The sequence below is a fragment of the Psammomys obesus genome, unplaced genomic scaffold (genome assembly GCF_907164565.1).
Source record: "Psammomys obesus unplaced genomic scaffold, mPsaObe1.curated_primary_1811, whole genome shotgun sequence".
NCBI lineage: Eukaryota > Metazoa > Chordata > Mammalia > Rodentia > Muridae > Psammomys > Psammomys obesus.
Window position 1 is genome coordinate 27087 of NW_026595649.1, and position 17333 is coordinate 44419.

Below are 17333 nucleotides of genomic sequence, written 5' to 3' on the forward strand. Positions count from 1 at the left end.
TGGAACCACTCTCCCCGGGGAGGACAATTCAGCTTTTTAAGCCGAGAGAACATCAAGAGGATGGCTGACTGTCTGCAGGGGTGGGAGGTCACCACGTGGGAGCGCTGCTCAAGGCACTTGAATATTGCTTTTCAAGATGAAAGATGAACCCTTGGACTCAAACTGGGAAGGGGTGGAGGACCTGATGAGGGAGATATAAGCCCCAGGTTTCTGTGCTGTCTACTGGCAGCTCTTAGAAATACTACAGACAGTGTGAGCTTAACCCCAAACACCATCAAGTTGGGATCTCAATTAAATAATAATAAATAAGAGAAAACCCAACCAAAAACCTAACCAAGCGATTTTATCAAGCACCCAGATGGAGATCTGGCATGAGACAGGATAGAAATTGATAAGAACCTAGTTCAAAAATTAAAGAAACAAAAACGACTAGCTTGCTTGGAAGAGCCAAAGGCTGTCTTAGACTGCTACCGTGTGGCTGCCAGGATGGAAAACATCTTGACTTCTGTCTCTTCAGTTTTAACGCTGTGTGTAAGTAACAGTCTTGCCTTTGAAACTAACTCGCTACTCTCCTCAGTCCTGTTACCTGTGCTGCTCATTCCAGTGAAAATTAGGTACTTCTGTCACCAAAGTGAGGTAAGATCCATCACCCACAGTGAGAGAGTCCCTTGAGGCTTCTGTGGAGGGTCCCATGATCCCACAGTGACTCTGCTCCTCCAAGTCCCTAAGAAATCCCTGGTTGTGGGTGAGCTCTTCCTCACTCAACACCTCAGCCCAAAGCTGGGCATGACTCCATTTTTTTTTCTGTCCCTCCACTGTGAATTCTCTTCTCACTGAACCGGATCTCAAGCGCAGAAGTGAAGCAACCATCCAAAGACAGAACAAGGGGCCTGCTCCCAGCCTCCTAGAGCCTCCTGGAAACTTCTCATTCATGAAAAGGCATTGCCATTAGTGTCATGACTCTTACAGTGTGTGAAAATTCCAACTAAGGGCTTGCAGCTGCAGGTTGAAAGATTGTGAATGAAAGTATGTAAGCTCAAACGTCATGCAAGAAATGTGGTTTCACATCTGACAGTCAAAGCCTACCAGCTAAGGGACAACAAGCACACCGGGGTGTCACAGCGGGAGATACTTGCAAAATCAGAACTCCCTCCCACCCTCCCAAGTTAAAAAACTATTAATTAATTAAACTTAAGAAATAATGAATGCACCATTAAAATGTCATCCAAAGATGTTGACCTAAGACAAAAGTTTCAATGATACACAATACGGTCAAAAGTTTTCAATCAGTAATATACAGTATGACAGCTACACCTTGTAAATTAAACCCAATACTGCCGGCAGTCTATCCCTCTAAAGAATATTTGCCCCTTTCATCCCTTCCTAACAATCAGATAATAAAATACAGCACCTATAAATAAGCAAAAAAAAAAATATATATATATACCGAAATCATCTATTGTTAGTTTAAAGATATGGCAATAAGGAGTCTAAATTAGCAAAACCTGTAGAAGCCATGACTGATAAACCAGCTTATTGAAAAAGGTGGCAGTAATGCACTCTGTGTGTGCACAGGTACTTAAGAAAATACAGACATATAAAATTGCACACGCACACGCACGCACACTTCCATCCACCTCTATACTCACGCACATACACATAGACGACGGGAGGAATCAAGAGACAAGTTAGACTTTTGATTTGTACTTAGACTGCCCTAAACTGTGCATTAAAAACCTTGTGAGAGGAGAAATGAGCGAAGGGCCGATGGCCTGGTCTGGAATTGAAGAGTGTCACCGTTGGGGTGAGTTTGGGGTGTCTCTACAGGGATGGGACTCGAGCCCAGACTGCAGCATTCTCTCTTCTGCAGGGAAGGAAGCTTCCCACGAATAGATAGGGTTATCAGTGCTTGTGGTGGGAAGGGGACCGGGAGAAGAGAGAGGAAGAGAGTGCGCGCATGGCTGTGCCAGCCTGCCCAAGCCCAGGGAGCAGCTCTCCCTGGGGGGCGCAGTCCGTCAGGCGCCCTGGAGAGCGGCGTGAGGTGAGCGCCTTCTGTGCCAAGGGAAGATGAGCAGATGGTTGCCTGCACACGAGGGACTACTGCTGCGACCTCGCCGGCCTACATTTCCTTCCTTCCGATGCTTGCACATGCGCAGATGTGCCAACACAGACGTAGACAGCATAAATAAACAAAGGAACCGGTACAAGCTACAGTTCTAACTTGTCTCCTACACCTCCGAGATATGAGGTCTGATCAGCGTGCTCTGCGGTTAGAGGTTAAAAAGCAGATTATAAAATACCTAGATTCGGATCTTTCTTTTTGTCCTGATTTGGCCTAGAATGGAGTGTATTAAACAAACTCTGGCCAGCAAAAGCCCAGAGCCAGTTAAAGCTATGGATCAATGTGCACTACGTGTCAGGGTTCAGTTACGTACAAGAAAACACTACGCCAGCTACCACAAAACCAGACAGTTTTCCTGATGTGACTTTTCTTTTTTTTTTCTTTTTTGTTAAAAAATATGTGGAGTAAATGTGTTTTATTTTAATTCAAAGTTTCAAACGAGAAGATTCTTTTCTTGAAAATATTTAGGAATCCAAACTAGTGTGTTTAGAGTCGGTTTGACTGTGCAATCTCTTAGTGGCAACTGAACAGCTACAAAAACTTTCTTTTTTAATTTTTTTTCTGAAAAATCCCCCCCTTCCTGGTTTAAGAAGATAATAGTGTATTATCGCTCTGAAGCCATTAGATGGCAGATAAAAAGCCCCCTTTTAATATGTGGGTTTGATTTTTTTTTTTTAAAGCCCACACGAAAGAGGAGGGCGCAAGGCAAAAGCTGTAAAGAGTTATTCCAGAACCTGTGGAAATCACTTAGGGCAATAAAAAATAAAAATAAAAACCAAAACCAAAAACACTTCAGGGTACAAAAAAGCTGGACTACACATTTCCGTTTTCTTCCTTGAAAACACGACATAGATTGGGCTTAATGCTCCTTTGTTTTCTATATGCACCTTGGCCTATGGCGATTTTGCCCTGTGGCCCGCAGGGCTAAGTGCGCAACACGTCCAGGCCTGGGCGACGCCGCCCTCCACGCCGGCCTGGCCCTCGATGGCCAGCGCTGCCGGGGCCTGGGGCCCGCTGGGCGCAAGTAGGCCTGGCTGGCCCGCGGGCCCTGCTGCTCAGGCCCAGAGGCCCGGCCTCAGAACTCCCATTCAATGGGCTCCTCCCGGCTGGCAGCCTTCTCCAGGCGGTGGATGATGCTGTTCAAGTTGGCGGCCTTCTTTTTCCGCACTGGGTTGTCCCTGGCGCCCGCTGCCTCGGGCAGGCCGAAGAGGCTCTGCAGGGAGCTGGGCCTCCGCGCGGGCGCGCTGGTGCTTGGCAACGCGGAGCTGCGCTCGGCAGGGCCCGGCCTGGCCGCCCCTGGGGCCTCGGGCTCCTCCGGCGCAGTGGCTGAGGTAGCGGCGTCCTCTCCAGCCGCATGTGCGGCGAGGTTTGGCACGGGCGCCGGGGCGGCGGCGGGACCCTCGGGCAGCGGCCTGGGCCGGCCCGCGTCTTCCCTGTCGTCCTGTGCTGGGGTTCCCGAGGAGAGGGGCTGCGCCTTCGCCTTCTCGGCCGGCTGCGTCGCCTCCTCCCGGTCAGCCGAGGCTGTGGCCATGTCTGCCGGCCCTCCCTGAGACTTGGTGCCCCCTGGCTCCTCCGCTTCTGTGGCCTCCACGCCGTCACAGCTGTCACCTTCCGAGCTGGGCGCTGCGCGGCCACTTCGGGCCGAAGGTGAGTCGCTGGCACCGGCCTGGCCCTGGCTTCCGGCTTGGATCTCCTCTATGAACAGTTCTCTGCGGATCCGCGACCTGCAAGACACAAGCGACAGCCCTGTGAGGGTCCTGTGCACAGGCTTCGGTCACTGTCCTCTGGAGCCCCTCTCCCTTACCCAAACCCTGCCTCCGAGCTGAGATGCCACCTTCTCTCTACCACATACTTATTCGTTTGAGAGAAGACCCGGTGTCTCCCAGACTGGCCTCGAACCTGCTAATTAGGTAAGAGTGACCTTGATTTTCCAGTCCTACAGCCTCCATTTCCCCAGTGCTGGGTTGCAAGTGTGCACACCACGCCTGGTCTGTGAGGTGCTGGGAAGAGAAGCCCGCCGAGGGAAGCACTCTGCCAGCTGCTACAACTCTACATCCCAGCTTTGCCTTATTTTTTGAGACTGGGTCTTGTTATGTAACACCACACCAGGCTAATCTTGAGTTTGTCACGTGGCTCACTTAGCTTGGCCTTGAACCTAGGGTCCGGTTTCAGCATCCTGGGAATTGGGATTCTGTCCTGTAGTTACTGACCAGCCCATTTCTTCCGTCTCTGCCTTACCCTGATGGTCCATTAGCCTGCTGCTTCCCCTCTGTGCAGAACAAATGGTTCCTGGCATGGGATAGCACTCGTTGGCTAACTAAATGAAACTTCATTGGAAATGACCTGAGGTGGGAATCTTGTAACTTGCGGCTCTGAGCCACAGAAGGTAGGGTGTACCTTCCACTGACTCCCTCCTTAGGAGGAAGCAGGCTCAGTGGGAAAGAGTCAGCTGATCCAGTAGGGAGGGGACTACGTGTGCTTTTAGTGTATCAAGCGAACAAAAGAACTCAATGGAGTCTCGCCTGTATGTATCTGTGTGTGCTGCATGTGCCCAGAGCTCTTACAGGTCAGAAGAGGGCACTGGTGCTTTGAAAATGGCACTACAAATGTCCAGTTGGAAAAGCATCTCCGGGGGAAATTAGCACCAAGCCCAGCGACCTGCATAAAGGGACCCTCTATGAAACCCTGGGGTGGGACATGGCTAAGACTTTTTGTTGTTGTTGTTACTACTATTGAATGAAGGGAATACCCTCTCTGTACCCCACATTAGAAGACTGAACTAGGGGCTCTAAGCATGCCTAGCAAACATATGTCATCTAAGCTCATGGCCCCAAACCCCGACTGGCTGATTCTAGCCAACACTTTGTTTTTTTTCTCCCAGGATTGACTGATTGATTTATACAGTGTTCTGCTTGCATGTGTGCCTGCACACCAGAAAAGGGCACCTGCTCTCACTAGAGATGGTTATGAGCCACCATGTGGTTGCTGGGAATTGACCTTTGGAAGAACAGCTGGTACTCTTAACCTCTGAGCTATCTCTCCAGACCCACCTACCCCCAAATACTTCTTGAACTTTTAAATTTTAAGACATGGTCTTTCTAAGCTTCCCCTAAACTTAGCTGTGGCCCATGCTGGCCTTAAACTCTAAGTCCTCTTGCCTCAGCTCCACGAAGAGCTGGGGTTATAGGCTTGTGCTCCAAGGCACAGCTAAGGGAATACATAGGTAGGTTGGGCTTAATTTAGGGGCTGTGGGTATGGCTCAAGATATGAGAACCTTGGGGGTGGTTGCTTACCTAGTCCACAGTTACTTGCTTTTGCTAGAGTGAAATCTGAACATTTTCCTTTTGAGGCTGGGATTAAAGGCATGTATATGCTACTATGTCCAGCTTTTTTTTTTAAAAAAACACTTCCTTATTTTGTATGAATGTTTTGCCTGTATGTATGTATGTACCCAGTGCCCACGGAGGCCAAAAGAGAGCTTCAGATCCCCTGGAGCTGGAGTTACAGAACCTGTGAACCACTATGTGGGTGCTGGGACCCAAACCTGGGTCCCCTGGAGGAGCAGTCAGTTTTCTTAACTGCTGAGCCATCTCTCTGGTCACTGTCCTGAAGACTTTCAGGCTGTGATTTAGAAAAGTGAGGTTTGGATAGGTCCCAGAAGTACCCAGCTGTAGCAGCTTTCCTAGGGAGCTATAGGAGCATGAGATCGGGAAGGCGGCCCTGCTCAGGATCAGTATTCCAGCCTCAAGGGTGGGCTGAGCACCCAGTTCTGCTCTGCCCACTCAGATGGCAGGTTACTTAGGCAGCTAGGCTAAGTCTTACAAACAGGATGTAAGTATGCTGGGTTTTGCTTTGCCATTTATTAGCTACGTAACTTAGATAAATAAATGTGGACGTTTGAGTTCATTTGCTCTCAAACTTTCTCTCTCTCTGAGACATGGCCTTACTATGTAGCTCAGGTTGGCCTGGAGCTACCCTACCTCAGCTTCCCAAGTGCCAGGTTTATAGGTATGTACTACACTGCCAGTTCTTACAGGGCCTTTGGAGTGAAAGAGTCTTGCTCTGACTAGCAAGGCAGAGGTGAACGGCTGGAGGTAGCAAACAGGTGGTGTAGGATCTGGCTTTATACACCAGCCTCCCTGGGGGGCCTGTGGGACTTTTCTTGGAGTACTGGCTGAAGGACACACATTTATTATTTACGTCTGGAGAGGGTGCGCCGCTCCACCACTGAGCCACACGGCCGCAGCCCTGGGTTTGATGTACAGAAAAGCAGGCGGCCTTGTTCATGCAGGGCTGCACCCTGGTGCCTCCCCCCCCCCCACCGGTGGATGCCAGTCAAGAGCTCTACTGCCAAGCCACACACCGGACCTAGGCTAGTTCTGAATGACCCTGTTCTTGGTTTCGTTTTAATTTTCTTTTTGCATGTGTGTGTGAAATAGGTGTGGACAAAGCATATGCCATGGCATATGTGTGCAAGGCAGAGGACAACTTCCTGGAGTCAGTTCTCTCCTTCCACTGGGTGGGGCCAGGGTTGACGTCAAGTTTAGGTAGTCAGGCTTGATGCAGGCACCTTTCCTGGGACATGCTACCAGTCCCTAGCTTGTTTTTTTTTTTTTTTAACAGAAACCCTGAGGGCTAGATGGATGTGGCTTTTAACCCCAGTACTTGGGAGGCAGAGGTAGAGAGATCTCTGGGTTCGAAGCCATCTTGGTCTACAGGCCAGACACTGTCTAAAATGATGACAATACCACCAGCAAAATGAACCAGCAGACAAAGGCACTTTGCACACAGACCTGACAAACTGAGTTCCCTCCCAGAATCCCGTACAGTGGTTGGAACTGAATCCTGAGAGCTGTCTTCTGACCTCCACATAACACATCACACACACACACCACACACACACACGTTTCGTCAGTCCTGGGAGGAGGTCAGCCATGTGGGGCAGTAGTCCCTTTAGCCAGCCGTTCATGGTGCACAGCAGTGTTTTGTTCTTCAGGGACCAAGGCTACCCAGTGCTCTGTGAGGCAGGTACTCATGGTCGGGGCTGTGGGGCTCTTGGCAGGCTCTACCTGTAATTATGGAACCAGTTGATGACGGTGCTGGTCTTCAGGTTGAGCTGTGTGGCAAGCTCCTCGATTGTTTTTGGTGATGGGTATGGCTTCTGCTGATACGCTCGCTTCAGCGCCTCCTTCTCCTCTGGAGCCAGCACCACTCGAGGTTTCTTCAGCTGGTGTTGCGGCTGGGGGCTGGCACCCTGGCTGTAGTCGATCCCCACAGAGGGGGGCTCACAGGGCTGGCTGTCACTGACAGAGCTGTGTCGCCTCTTCATGTAGGCTGCAGGGAGAGAGAGAGAGAGAGAGAGAGAGAGAGAGAGAGAGAGAGAAGGTAAAGTCAGGAACAGCAGGGAAACCAAAGCCTCGACCCTGGAAACAGTGCAGGGTGCTGAAAAACCTATGGTCTGGGTGTGATGGGGCACATATGTAATCCCAACATTGAGGGAGTTAAGGCAGGAGGCTCATGAGTTTGAGGCTAGTCTGGGCTACATATTGAGACCTAGTGTGAAACAACAAAACAAATCCCAAAACCAAATAGCTGGGGGATAGCTCAGCGGCAGTGTGCTTATCTAGCATGTATGATGCTCTGAGTTTGAGCCCTAGGACTCAAAACAAAAACAAACAAACTAAATCAAAACAGCAACAAACCCCGAAACCAAACAGCCCCCAAATAAAAGCCTGCAGTAGAAGCACACTGTCCTCCACGCACACTGAGGCCTACTCTGATGTTAAGCAGGTTCCCAGCTGACCCTGCTCAAGCTGACAGCTCACTGAAGGCTGCAGAAAGATCCACCTCTGCTGGCAGGGACTCTTGGGCACCTGGGAGGGCTACTAATGGAGATCACTAGACAGAGCTTGGATGCACTGAGAGACTTTCCAGAAAAGAGGACAGTTCAAGATCATTCTGAAGGACAATGTTGGATTAACCAGAAAGTGGAAACCCAAGGCTAGCTGGTGAGTGCTTGTAATCCTAGTACTTGAGAGGGGGAGGCAGGAGGGTCAGGCGGTGAAGGTCCTCTCTGGAGACACAGAGAGTTCAAGGCCAGCCTGTATCATGTGAGACCCTTTCTAGAGAAAAAGAGCAGGTAGAATACAGAAGAAAGGAAGGGAGGAGAGCAGAGGAAGGGAGACAATGGCAACGAAGTCAGTGACTGAGGCGAGTCACATCAAAATGGAACTCTGGCACACCCCAGCATTCCATCAGGACATTCCCAGAGAGATGCTAAGGAAGGACCCAGGGACATGAGGACAGGCTGGGGCCAAAGGTGTTACAGGGGGGGCTGGAGAACCTCGAGGGGCCGGCCGGCCAGCAGCATCTAGCACTAGAGGGAGACTGGACTCTGGAGTCCTGGAGAGAGGGAGCGACTCATGGTGCTGGGCAGCAAAGGCTGAGGGAGGAAGCAAGGGTGGCCAGTGAAGGTGGTGTGCAGGGAAGCTAACTCAACTGGCGATGGCTCTGGGAGACTGAGGCGGCGGGACTGTCAGTTTAGGGTTGCGCTGGGCTACACAGGAAAACCCAGTCTTCAAAACAAGCAAGGAGGCGAGGGAGGGAGGGAGAAGAGGAGTGGAAGTCAGGGCTCGGAGTAGCGTTTTAATGAGTGAGTGTGGCTCTGTGGCAGAGAATGGAGTTTACTCACACTGGCCCTGGGTCAATCCCAGCCATTCTCCACACAGAGAGAGAACAAACTCTAAGCTGAGGAGAGAGCCTGTGGAGAAGGTGTGGGGAGGAAGCCAGGTTGCTAGACTGACCGAGGCAGGGTCCTGAACCTGGAGGAAGAACACATGGAAACAGATGGGGTTGTGGGATAAAGGCAGGCTGTTTGCAGAAAGAGAGACTGGGAGATGGGAAAGAAGTAGTAAGGGGAGGGTTACGGAGCCATCATTGGGGAGTGAGCTGGCGTTAAAGGTGCCAGTCTGTTAGAGCTGGTGCAGGCACCCCGTAGCCCACGGGGACCGAGCGGGGTGTGGCTGGGGCACAGCACTAGGAGGGGCGCTCAGGGTGGGAGGAGTGGAGTGGGAAGATATTTGGAGAATACCGTACTGTGGCTAGAAATGAAGAAAGGGATGCCAAAAATCTTTGGGGTGGGACGGGGTGATGGAGGATCCTAGGTAAGTGAAGCAGAGAGAGAAAGGTTGACAGGGGGAATTAGGAGTCTGAGTTTAGGATCTGGAAGGCGGAAGAGCTTGGGCTGGTAACAAGGTCAGGACACAGCCAAAGCTGAGGAGAGATCAGAGAACTTGGTAACTGGGTGCTGGACTGACCAGGGTGGTCTTCCATGTAGATCGCTTCCTGGCTGAGGTACAGCAAGGCCATGGAAGAAGGCCCTTGGCCTGAGGACATGTAGAGTGATTGCAGACGATGGAGACAGGAGCTTTTCACTTATGGAGGCAGGGTGGGGAGGGGTCATGAGGATGAGATCTTGCTTACTGTGCACTGAATGGACAGGTGTATGGGTGAGGGGCACTGTGGGAATGGAGGTTCTGGGACACTGTGTGGCCTCTCTGCTGTGTGCATCTGTTATGGCCAACAGTGCCTGGAGCCATAAATCACTGAGATTGCTTTAGCAAGGCATTAGTCACACCAATCATTACTTTTCCTCCCTCCCACCCCACCCCGTGTGTGTGTGTGTGTGTGTGTGTGTGTGTGTGTGTACGTAATGCAGGTATTCCTGTCTGTGGGACCCCCAGAGAAGAATCTCTAGTACTGTTCCTGCCTTTTTCGTTTGTTTTTGTGTTTGTGATGTGTGTGAGGCAGGCAAGGACGCGCAGGCAGTGCAGACACGTCAGACTCTAAGGGTCTTGGGTTCCAGGCCTAAGTCACGAGTGTGCTGGGAACTGAGCAGGGTCCTTTTCAAGAGCAGCAGGGGCTCTCACGTGCTGAGCCGCTTCTTCAGCCCTCCCTTTCTTTTGTTTTTGAGGCAGGGTCTCTCACTACTCAGGCACTCATCTAATAGGTTAGATGGTTTGCCAGGGAGGCTCTGGGATCCACCTGTCTTTCCACCTCCTCTGTGCTGGAATTACAGGTACATGCCTGTCATTTTTTAGGGGTCACCTAAGACCATGAAAACCACACATGTTTACATTACAGTTCATAACAGTAGCAACATTACAGCTATGAAGTAGCAGTGAAAATACTGTTATGGCCGGGTGTCAGCACAACATGAGGAGCTGTACCGAAGGGCTGCAGCACTAGGCAGGTTGACAGCCACTGCTCTACATGCTCAGGGGTGATAGCTACCGCAGCAGGTGTGGCACCTGCTGTGTTGTTGCCAGGTCAGGTGCCCAGCTGCCTGAGAAGGCGAGTGCAAGCCTCCCTCGCTAGTAGCCTAAGGAATGGCTCAGAGCCATTCTGGGAACACTGGATGTCCCAAAGTGTGGGCTCCACTGAGACAGTAACACTTTTGTGACACAAGATGGCACCAGAGCCCATGTGGAAGGAAGGAAGAGGTCTGGAAAGTTTGCAGCAGCTAATCTGGGACAGGGAAGAGGCAGATGAACAAAGCTCTCTGGGGACACCTGAAGGGACAGGGAAATGCTTTGGAGGTGGCTGGTCTTGGCTTTGACAGGGCGTGGACACTTTAATATTATCTTGGTAGGCTTGGAAACTGCTGGAACTCAGCAGCAGTGTTTACTAGCTTCTTTTGCTTGTCTTATCTTTGAGCTAGGGCCTTACTAAAGTTGCTCGGTCTGCTCTACTCAATCTGTATGGAGCTCAGGCAGGCCTTGTACCCTTCTTTCCTCTCTGAGATCTCTTCAGGCTTCCTAGGTAGCCAAAGATGACCTTGAATTCCTGATCCTTGTACCTCCTTGGGTTCAGTGATGTGGGGGTGGAATCCAGGGCTGTGTGCACACCAAGAGCAGCTGAGTTACCGCTTATCCCCCTGCCTCAGCCGCCCAAGTGACAGCTTTAAAGGCCCATGCCCTACCCGTGGTTTCTCTATTAGGTTCTTCAGATCATTCTTTGTATTTCTGCTTGAATTTTAACATAATTTAACACGTGGGAAGTCACTAGGCTTTTCAAGTATGTGGTGCTGCCTGGAGCTGCCCTGGAGGCTATGGGTCATGCCTTAGGATGGGCCATGGCCAGTTGAGGTGGCCCCCATGGGTGGAGAGCCACTGTGTAGGCATACTACTAACAGGCAGGGGCACCCTGAGGTCCTAGTGTGGCAGACCTTTGGCAAAATGGTGCCAACAATCACAGCTCTGCTCCCTGCCCCCCAGGGTTCGGGATGGAAGCCAGGGCTTTCCTTTACACGAGTACACTATTATGTCTGGTTCAAAATACATTTCCTTTTTTTTAAAAAGCTATACTTTAATTTATTACATGTACAGGGTTCTGCCTGCGTGTGTGCCTGCAGGCCAGCAGAGGGTGCCAGTTCTCACTGTAGATGGTTATGAGCCACCATGTGGTTGCTGGGAATTGAACTCAGGACCTTTGGAAGAACAGCTGGTGTTCTTAACCTCTGAGCCATCTCTCCAGCCCACATTTCTTTCTTTTATTTCCCCTAGTCCTGGGGGTTTAACACAGGTCCTCATGTGTGCCAAGCAAGCATTCTACAAAGTAGTTACAATCCCTGCCCTTCAGCACACATTTCTTGAGGTGCTCACCACCATCTTCAAAGGCCTTTATCGTGAGCACATCCACACACACAGCAGATGACGTAATAAACGAGCTAAGAGCAAACGAGCCATTACCACAGACCAGGGTGCACCGAGGGTCATAGGTCTTTATTTACAGACCTTGGCCCCCAGGATGGGTAAGTCTTCCTTGTCCTCTTAGCTCCTCACTGGCTGATACTCTAAATTACAGGGCCCTGTCTTGTAGAGCCCAAGGGAGGGATCAGTGACCCGCCTCCCCCAGCTCTTGGAAGGTTCCCGGAAAGGGCATGTGTGTGCCGGGTGGGGCCCGAGTGGCAGAAGTGAGCAGGTACCTTTCTTCTCCAGCCGCTTCATGTCCATCAGCTTCTCCACATTGTTGGGGTCGTTCAGCCACAGCTGCATGCGGACAAAGGGCTCCCGTCCCTTTAGACTGAGCTTGTGCCAGGGTTTTGGGCGGGCAAGGAGGTCAGAGACAGAGCCCTGGGTGAGCCCCAGGATGGTCTCCCCAAATAAGCGCTGACCTGGAAAGCAGATATGAGAAATGGTCACTCACAGACACGGGTCAGGCAGGTGACAAGAGCCGGCTCAGTGGCCCATTGTCTGGACTGCAGAGGCCTGGGCTATACAACACTTGTTTTCACAGGGCTGGAGAGAGACCCTGGGGCTTTGTGCATGTGAGAGGAGTGGGCCATTACTGAGCATGGCCCCTGCCTCTTGCTGCTGACTCTAGGTCGACACTCCACCCTGGTGCTCCAGTTTCAGGAGTGAATCACTTCTTCCACTTGTCTTCTAACAGCTTCACCGGCAAGGCAATCAGAATATACTTGCACTCTGCATGTGTGTGACATATAACTAGGTTTTCAGAAAAGCCTCTAGGTAGTAGGTAGAGTGATACACTCTTGGAAAGTCTAGCAATTGGGTGCCTGAGGCAGAGGATCAGCAGTTTTAGGCTAGCCTGGACTACACAGGGAGTTCCAGGTTAGCTTAAACTACATACCAACAGCTTCAGGAAAAAGAAAATTAAAAAAAGAAAAGCTTCCAGGAGCCAGGTGAACTGAGGGCGGACCCCTGCAGTATCTATTGGTATCTGTGAGATCCCTGAAACACAGGCCCAGACATGGAGCGGCAGCTGCTGAACTCTCAGGCAGCTTCTAACTAGAGACCAAGTGGGCGTCTTCTGGTGATCTGCAAAGTCGAGGGCAGTGCTGAAAGAACAGGCAGTTGACCCCTGGGCAGGAGGGAGAGGTCTGGAAGTCTCTGACCTGAAAGGCTCATTGGCTTCTCCAGCCTAAGCCGCTTTTGCTGAATGTGGCTCAGAGAGGATCAAATCTTCCCTGGACTTCTCTCCTCTCCCATGCATCGTGGGCAGGTGCAGTAGAGGGCATGAGGGCATCCAAGCCTGCACTGTGTGTCACAGGCTTAAAAGGAGGACTTGAGCCAGGTGCGGTGACACATGCCTGTAATCCCAGCACTCTGAGAAGCAGAGGCAGGTGGACTGCTGTGAGTTCAAGGCCAGCCTAGTCTACAAAGTGAGTCCAGCCAAGGCCACACAGGGAAGCCCTGTGGTTTTTCTGGTCTCAAAAAACCCAGAGAGAGAGAGAGAGAGACAGAGACCCAGAGACAGAGAGAGAGGCAGAGAGAAGGGCTTGAAGAGATAGCTCATCATTAAAGCTCTTATGCGCAAGCGTGAAGACCTGAGTTAGAACCTGTATAAAAAGCTGGGCACAGTGGTGTGTGCCTGTAATCCCTGTGCTGGGGAGCAGAGGCAGGCCAATCCCTACAGCTTGGTGGCCAGCCCATCTAGGCCTAACAGACTCTAGGTTCACTGAAAGGTCCTGTCCCGAAAGTAAGGGAAAAAGAGTTTGAGGAAAACAATCCATATGACTTCTGATCTCCATGTGTACGTGCACACACATATACACACGCATTCAAAGTTTGCTTCCTCATGAAAGCCTTTCCTTTGTGAGGGGAGAGCGCTACACAGCAGAATCTATTATGACCCACATGGACTGACAGAGAAGCTTGAATGAACAGAAGCTAATGGGTGGAAATGGAGAGTGGAATCAGAAAGGCCACTATTTATCTAACACAGCACCTGGGACAGAGGATGCTGGGAAGAATGCGCCAACTCTACACTGCAGCTAGAGACCATGGTGGCTGGCTTATGCTATCTGTGGGAATGTCCTTGTCTCTGAACTGAAAACACTACAGGGAGAGTCCAGAGACAATGAGGTGCCAGTATAGACTATAAATGTGGTTGAGCATGTAGCCAAGTTTAGTTTAGGTGTTTTTGAATGTTTGTTTTAAGCTTGAATATACTAGATCGAAGGTATAGCTCAGGGGTAGAGCATTTGCCTAGAATCCCACACTGAGGAGCTGGGAGTACGGCTCAGTGGTACAGTGTTTGAATGTGCCAGGATACAAGGTGAAGCTGGGAGTACATCTGAAACTTGACCGGGCAGGGAACATCTCTGCTGTGTGCTACAGCTTGAAGCTGGCCAGTCTGTGCCCACCACTGTATCAAGGACCCTGTGGGAAGGCAGGCAACTCCCTACAAATCTTAAGAACAGTTAGAGCCAGCAAGGAAATTGCTTCTGATTGCGATGGGCTACAGGCTTTCCCGGAAGTCTTTCAGGTCGGAAACTGGAAAGTTCTGCAGGACAGCAGGGGAGGGCTCTCACCGAATGTAAGCCATGCCAACTAACTCTCCAGTAAGGATGGAGCCTCGCTAGTGATGCCCAGGAGGAGGCTCCAGTGTTTGTCACTTACAAACTGTGATCTTACAACTTGGCAGTTTGAAAAGGGGTTTCTTCTCGTATTCTCAACATTTACATGGAAGGGTGCTTTCTATCTGGGGATGGGTAGCAACAGCGATAGGACTGCTTCCTTGGACTCGTGACAAGTCTGTGAAGAAGGGGGGTGACTCAAGTGTAGGAATCCTTCCACATTTCAATAACCGATGAACATATGGGCTTGGGGCTGTTCTCAAATCAGCAGCTATATTTTCATCTTTTTATGAATGAACGATTACAATTGTTCTCAGTAGATGTTCCTTCTCCTGTGTTCTGTTTTGGACAATACATTGCACAAACGGGATGTGGGGACTCAAGATGACGGCTGGGCTTGACTCCAGACTGTATGTCACTGGCAGACTCCACTGACACACAGCAGCAACTTTCGAGTGTGTGCCAGAGGAAAACCTGTAGGAGCAGGTTTTCTCTTTCCACTATGTGGGTTTCAAGAATTGAACTTAGGGCAGCAGGTTTGACAGCAAGTGCCTTTATCCACTGAGCTATTTTTCTGGCTCTCACCCTGTATTTTTAACACAGTTCTTTCACTGGCCTGTACTTCAGCTAGGCTGGCTGGCTAGCCCCAAGAATCCTACTGTCCTTGCCTGCTCCACAGGATTACAAACAAGCCAGCTTAACACTTTTTTTTAACACAGATTTTAGGGAACAAACTCAGTACTGCATGACACTTTACAGACCGAGCTCTCTCTCCAGCCTCAACAGCAATGCTCTTCTTGTCTTGTTCTTCCCTGGCAAAGGTAAGGCATGCAGGGCCTTCCTGAAGGTGCTGCTCTCGTTGATGTTTTACCTGGGACTCATGGGGGCACATGACCTGCAAAGAAGTCACACTTTTTCTTACCGTGCCGGCCCAGGAGGGCTTGACTAACCAACCCTGAGGAAGCATGGTGGCATAAAAATATTTGCAGGGCCACAGCAGCTCCCACCCAGAAGCCACAGAGAACCTCCTAGACCACTTCAGGCAGAGCCCCGGTTAGCTGCAGCAGGTACATGGCATATGGCCTGGGCTTGACACCATGAGAGGATGGCCAGCCCAGTACTGCAAAGCAGCAGAGGTAACAGCAGCATTAGATGGCTTCAAGCTCCCAGGCAGGGGCCTTGGAGCAACTGAGAGTTACCAGATGTGATAGGCAAGATCGAGACAGTATCACTGAGGGGCTGGCTCACACAGCATGCTTTGCCCACAGCAGGCACAGTGAGGGAACATGGGAGTGGACCTTGTTTTTGATATCTATAAAGTGACCTGATAATGCAGGATTCAGCTGATCTGTTCTCATATCCACCCCGAACTTGGGTTCTACTGGGCATGCTCTAATTGAGGAGGCCTCTGTGGGCTGCCGCATCTGCTCTGGTTTGCAGGCTGTCTTCTCAGGGCTGGGGGGGAGCTGGGATTGACTCCTGTACTCCAGGGAGGAGGCTAGTCCTCACACTAACAGAGTTCATGTTTTGTTTCTTTTTGTGCTGAGGTTGGAACCCAGTGTCTCAAGTATTCTAGGGGCTCCACCACTGAGCCACACCCCAGCTCTTCACTGGGGGACTCTAGGCAGGAGCTCTACCACTGAGCCACACCCCAGCCCCTCACTGGGGGACTCTAGGCAGGGGCTCTACCACTGAGCCACACCCAGCCCCTCACTGGGGGATTCTAGGCAGGGGCTCCACCACTGAACCACACCCCAGCCCCTCACTGGGGGATTCTAGGCAGGTGACCCCTGAGCCACACCCCAGCCCCTCACTGGGGGATTCTAGGCAGGGGCTCTGGCTCTGAGCCACACACCCCAGCCCCTCACTGGGGGGCTCTAGGCAGGGGCTCTGGCTCTGAGCCATGCCCACAGGACCAGGTTCTTTAGAGTATACTGTTATGTTTGGGCATGTCCAACCTTGTAACTCAGGAAGGTTATATCTATGTACTCAGTACAAAATCAAGCTTAAAACATGAGATTTCTGTTTTTAATCTTTTATGAATTGGTGTACAGCTACTTTGTGTGGCAATATAAAAAAAAAACTCTGATGCATGGAAATTTAGAGCCTTTGGCTGGCTCAGCCTGCAGCCCCCAACCTTTCAAGGCTACAAACAGTACTGGGTGTCTGACGACCTGGCAATGGGCACCTACCGAGATTGTTGTCCGTCAGCACCTCTTTGACCCTCTTGGTTATGCCGTAGGTGTCCAGCTCAGGAGACATGGCTACTAATTCTTGGATGCTGAGGGCTGAGTGTCCAGAGAGAGGCAGCGGTGTTGTGGGTTGGGAGTCTGAGGCGGGTGGGTCGCTGGATTCTGGCGGTTTGCCTTCTTTACTGGTCTCAATAGTGGGACAGGGCTGCTGGACCAGCTCGGTGAGACTCTTCACAGATTCGCTGGAACTCATTGGGGACTCAGGGGCAGGGCTGCAGCTGGCAGAGGTCTTTGGAGTGCTTTCTGGAATTAAACACAGCAAGAACGGCCACTGAAAATTGTCATCTTTCACCATGTACACTGAGTTTGCTTCCTTAGGAAATAATTAACCCCCACCCCCACCCCCAATCCATAAGGGTGCTGTGTGGTAGTCCTCAGGACTGTCTGTGTTATTTCTTAGTTTTTTAATTAAGTGTAACCTCTAATTTTCTGCATTAAAGGAACAAAAATAACACCAACGAAGACAAAAAAATCAACTAAAGGTTCAAATAAAGGGTTTCTGAAGGCTTAATATTGGCATTTTTGCTAAAACAAACAAACAAACAAAAACCCAAAAAAGCCCGTCATTATGACTGCTATG

At 50.7% G+C, this 17333-nt stretch overlaps 1 protein-coding gene across 1 annotated transcript; it reads right to left on the minus strand.

Annotated features, from left to right (window-relative positions):
• Nucleotides 1-1218: 1218 nt before the first annotated feature.
• On the minus strand, nt 1219-16996 carry LOC129685828 (homeobox protein cut-like 1). The gene is made up of 4 exons (XM_055619336.1): nt 16694-16996; nt 12108-12296; nt 7192-7456; nt 1219-3846 (listed from the first exon to the last, which is right to left on the minus strand). The coding sequence occupies exons 1-4, from the start codon at nt 16944-16946 to the stop codon at nt 3198-3200; spliced, it is 1356 nt and encodes a 451-aa protein (XP_055475311.1). The 5' UTR covers nt 16947-16996; the 3' UTR covers nt 1219-3197.
• Between the last annotated feature and the right edge of the window lie 337 nt (nt 16997-17333).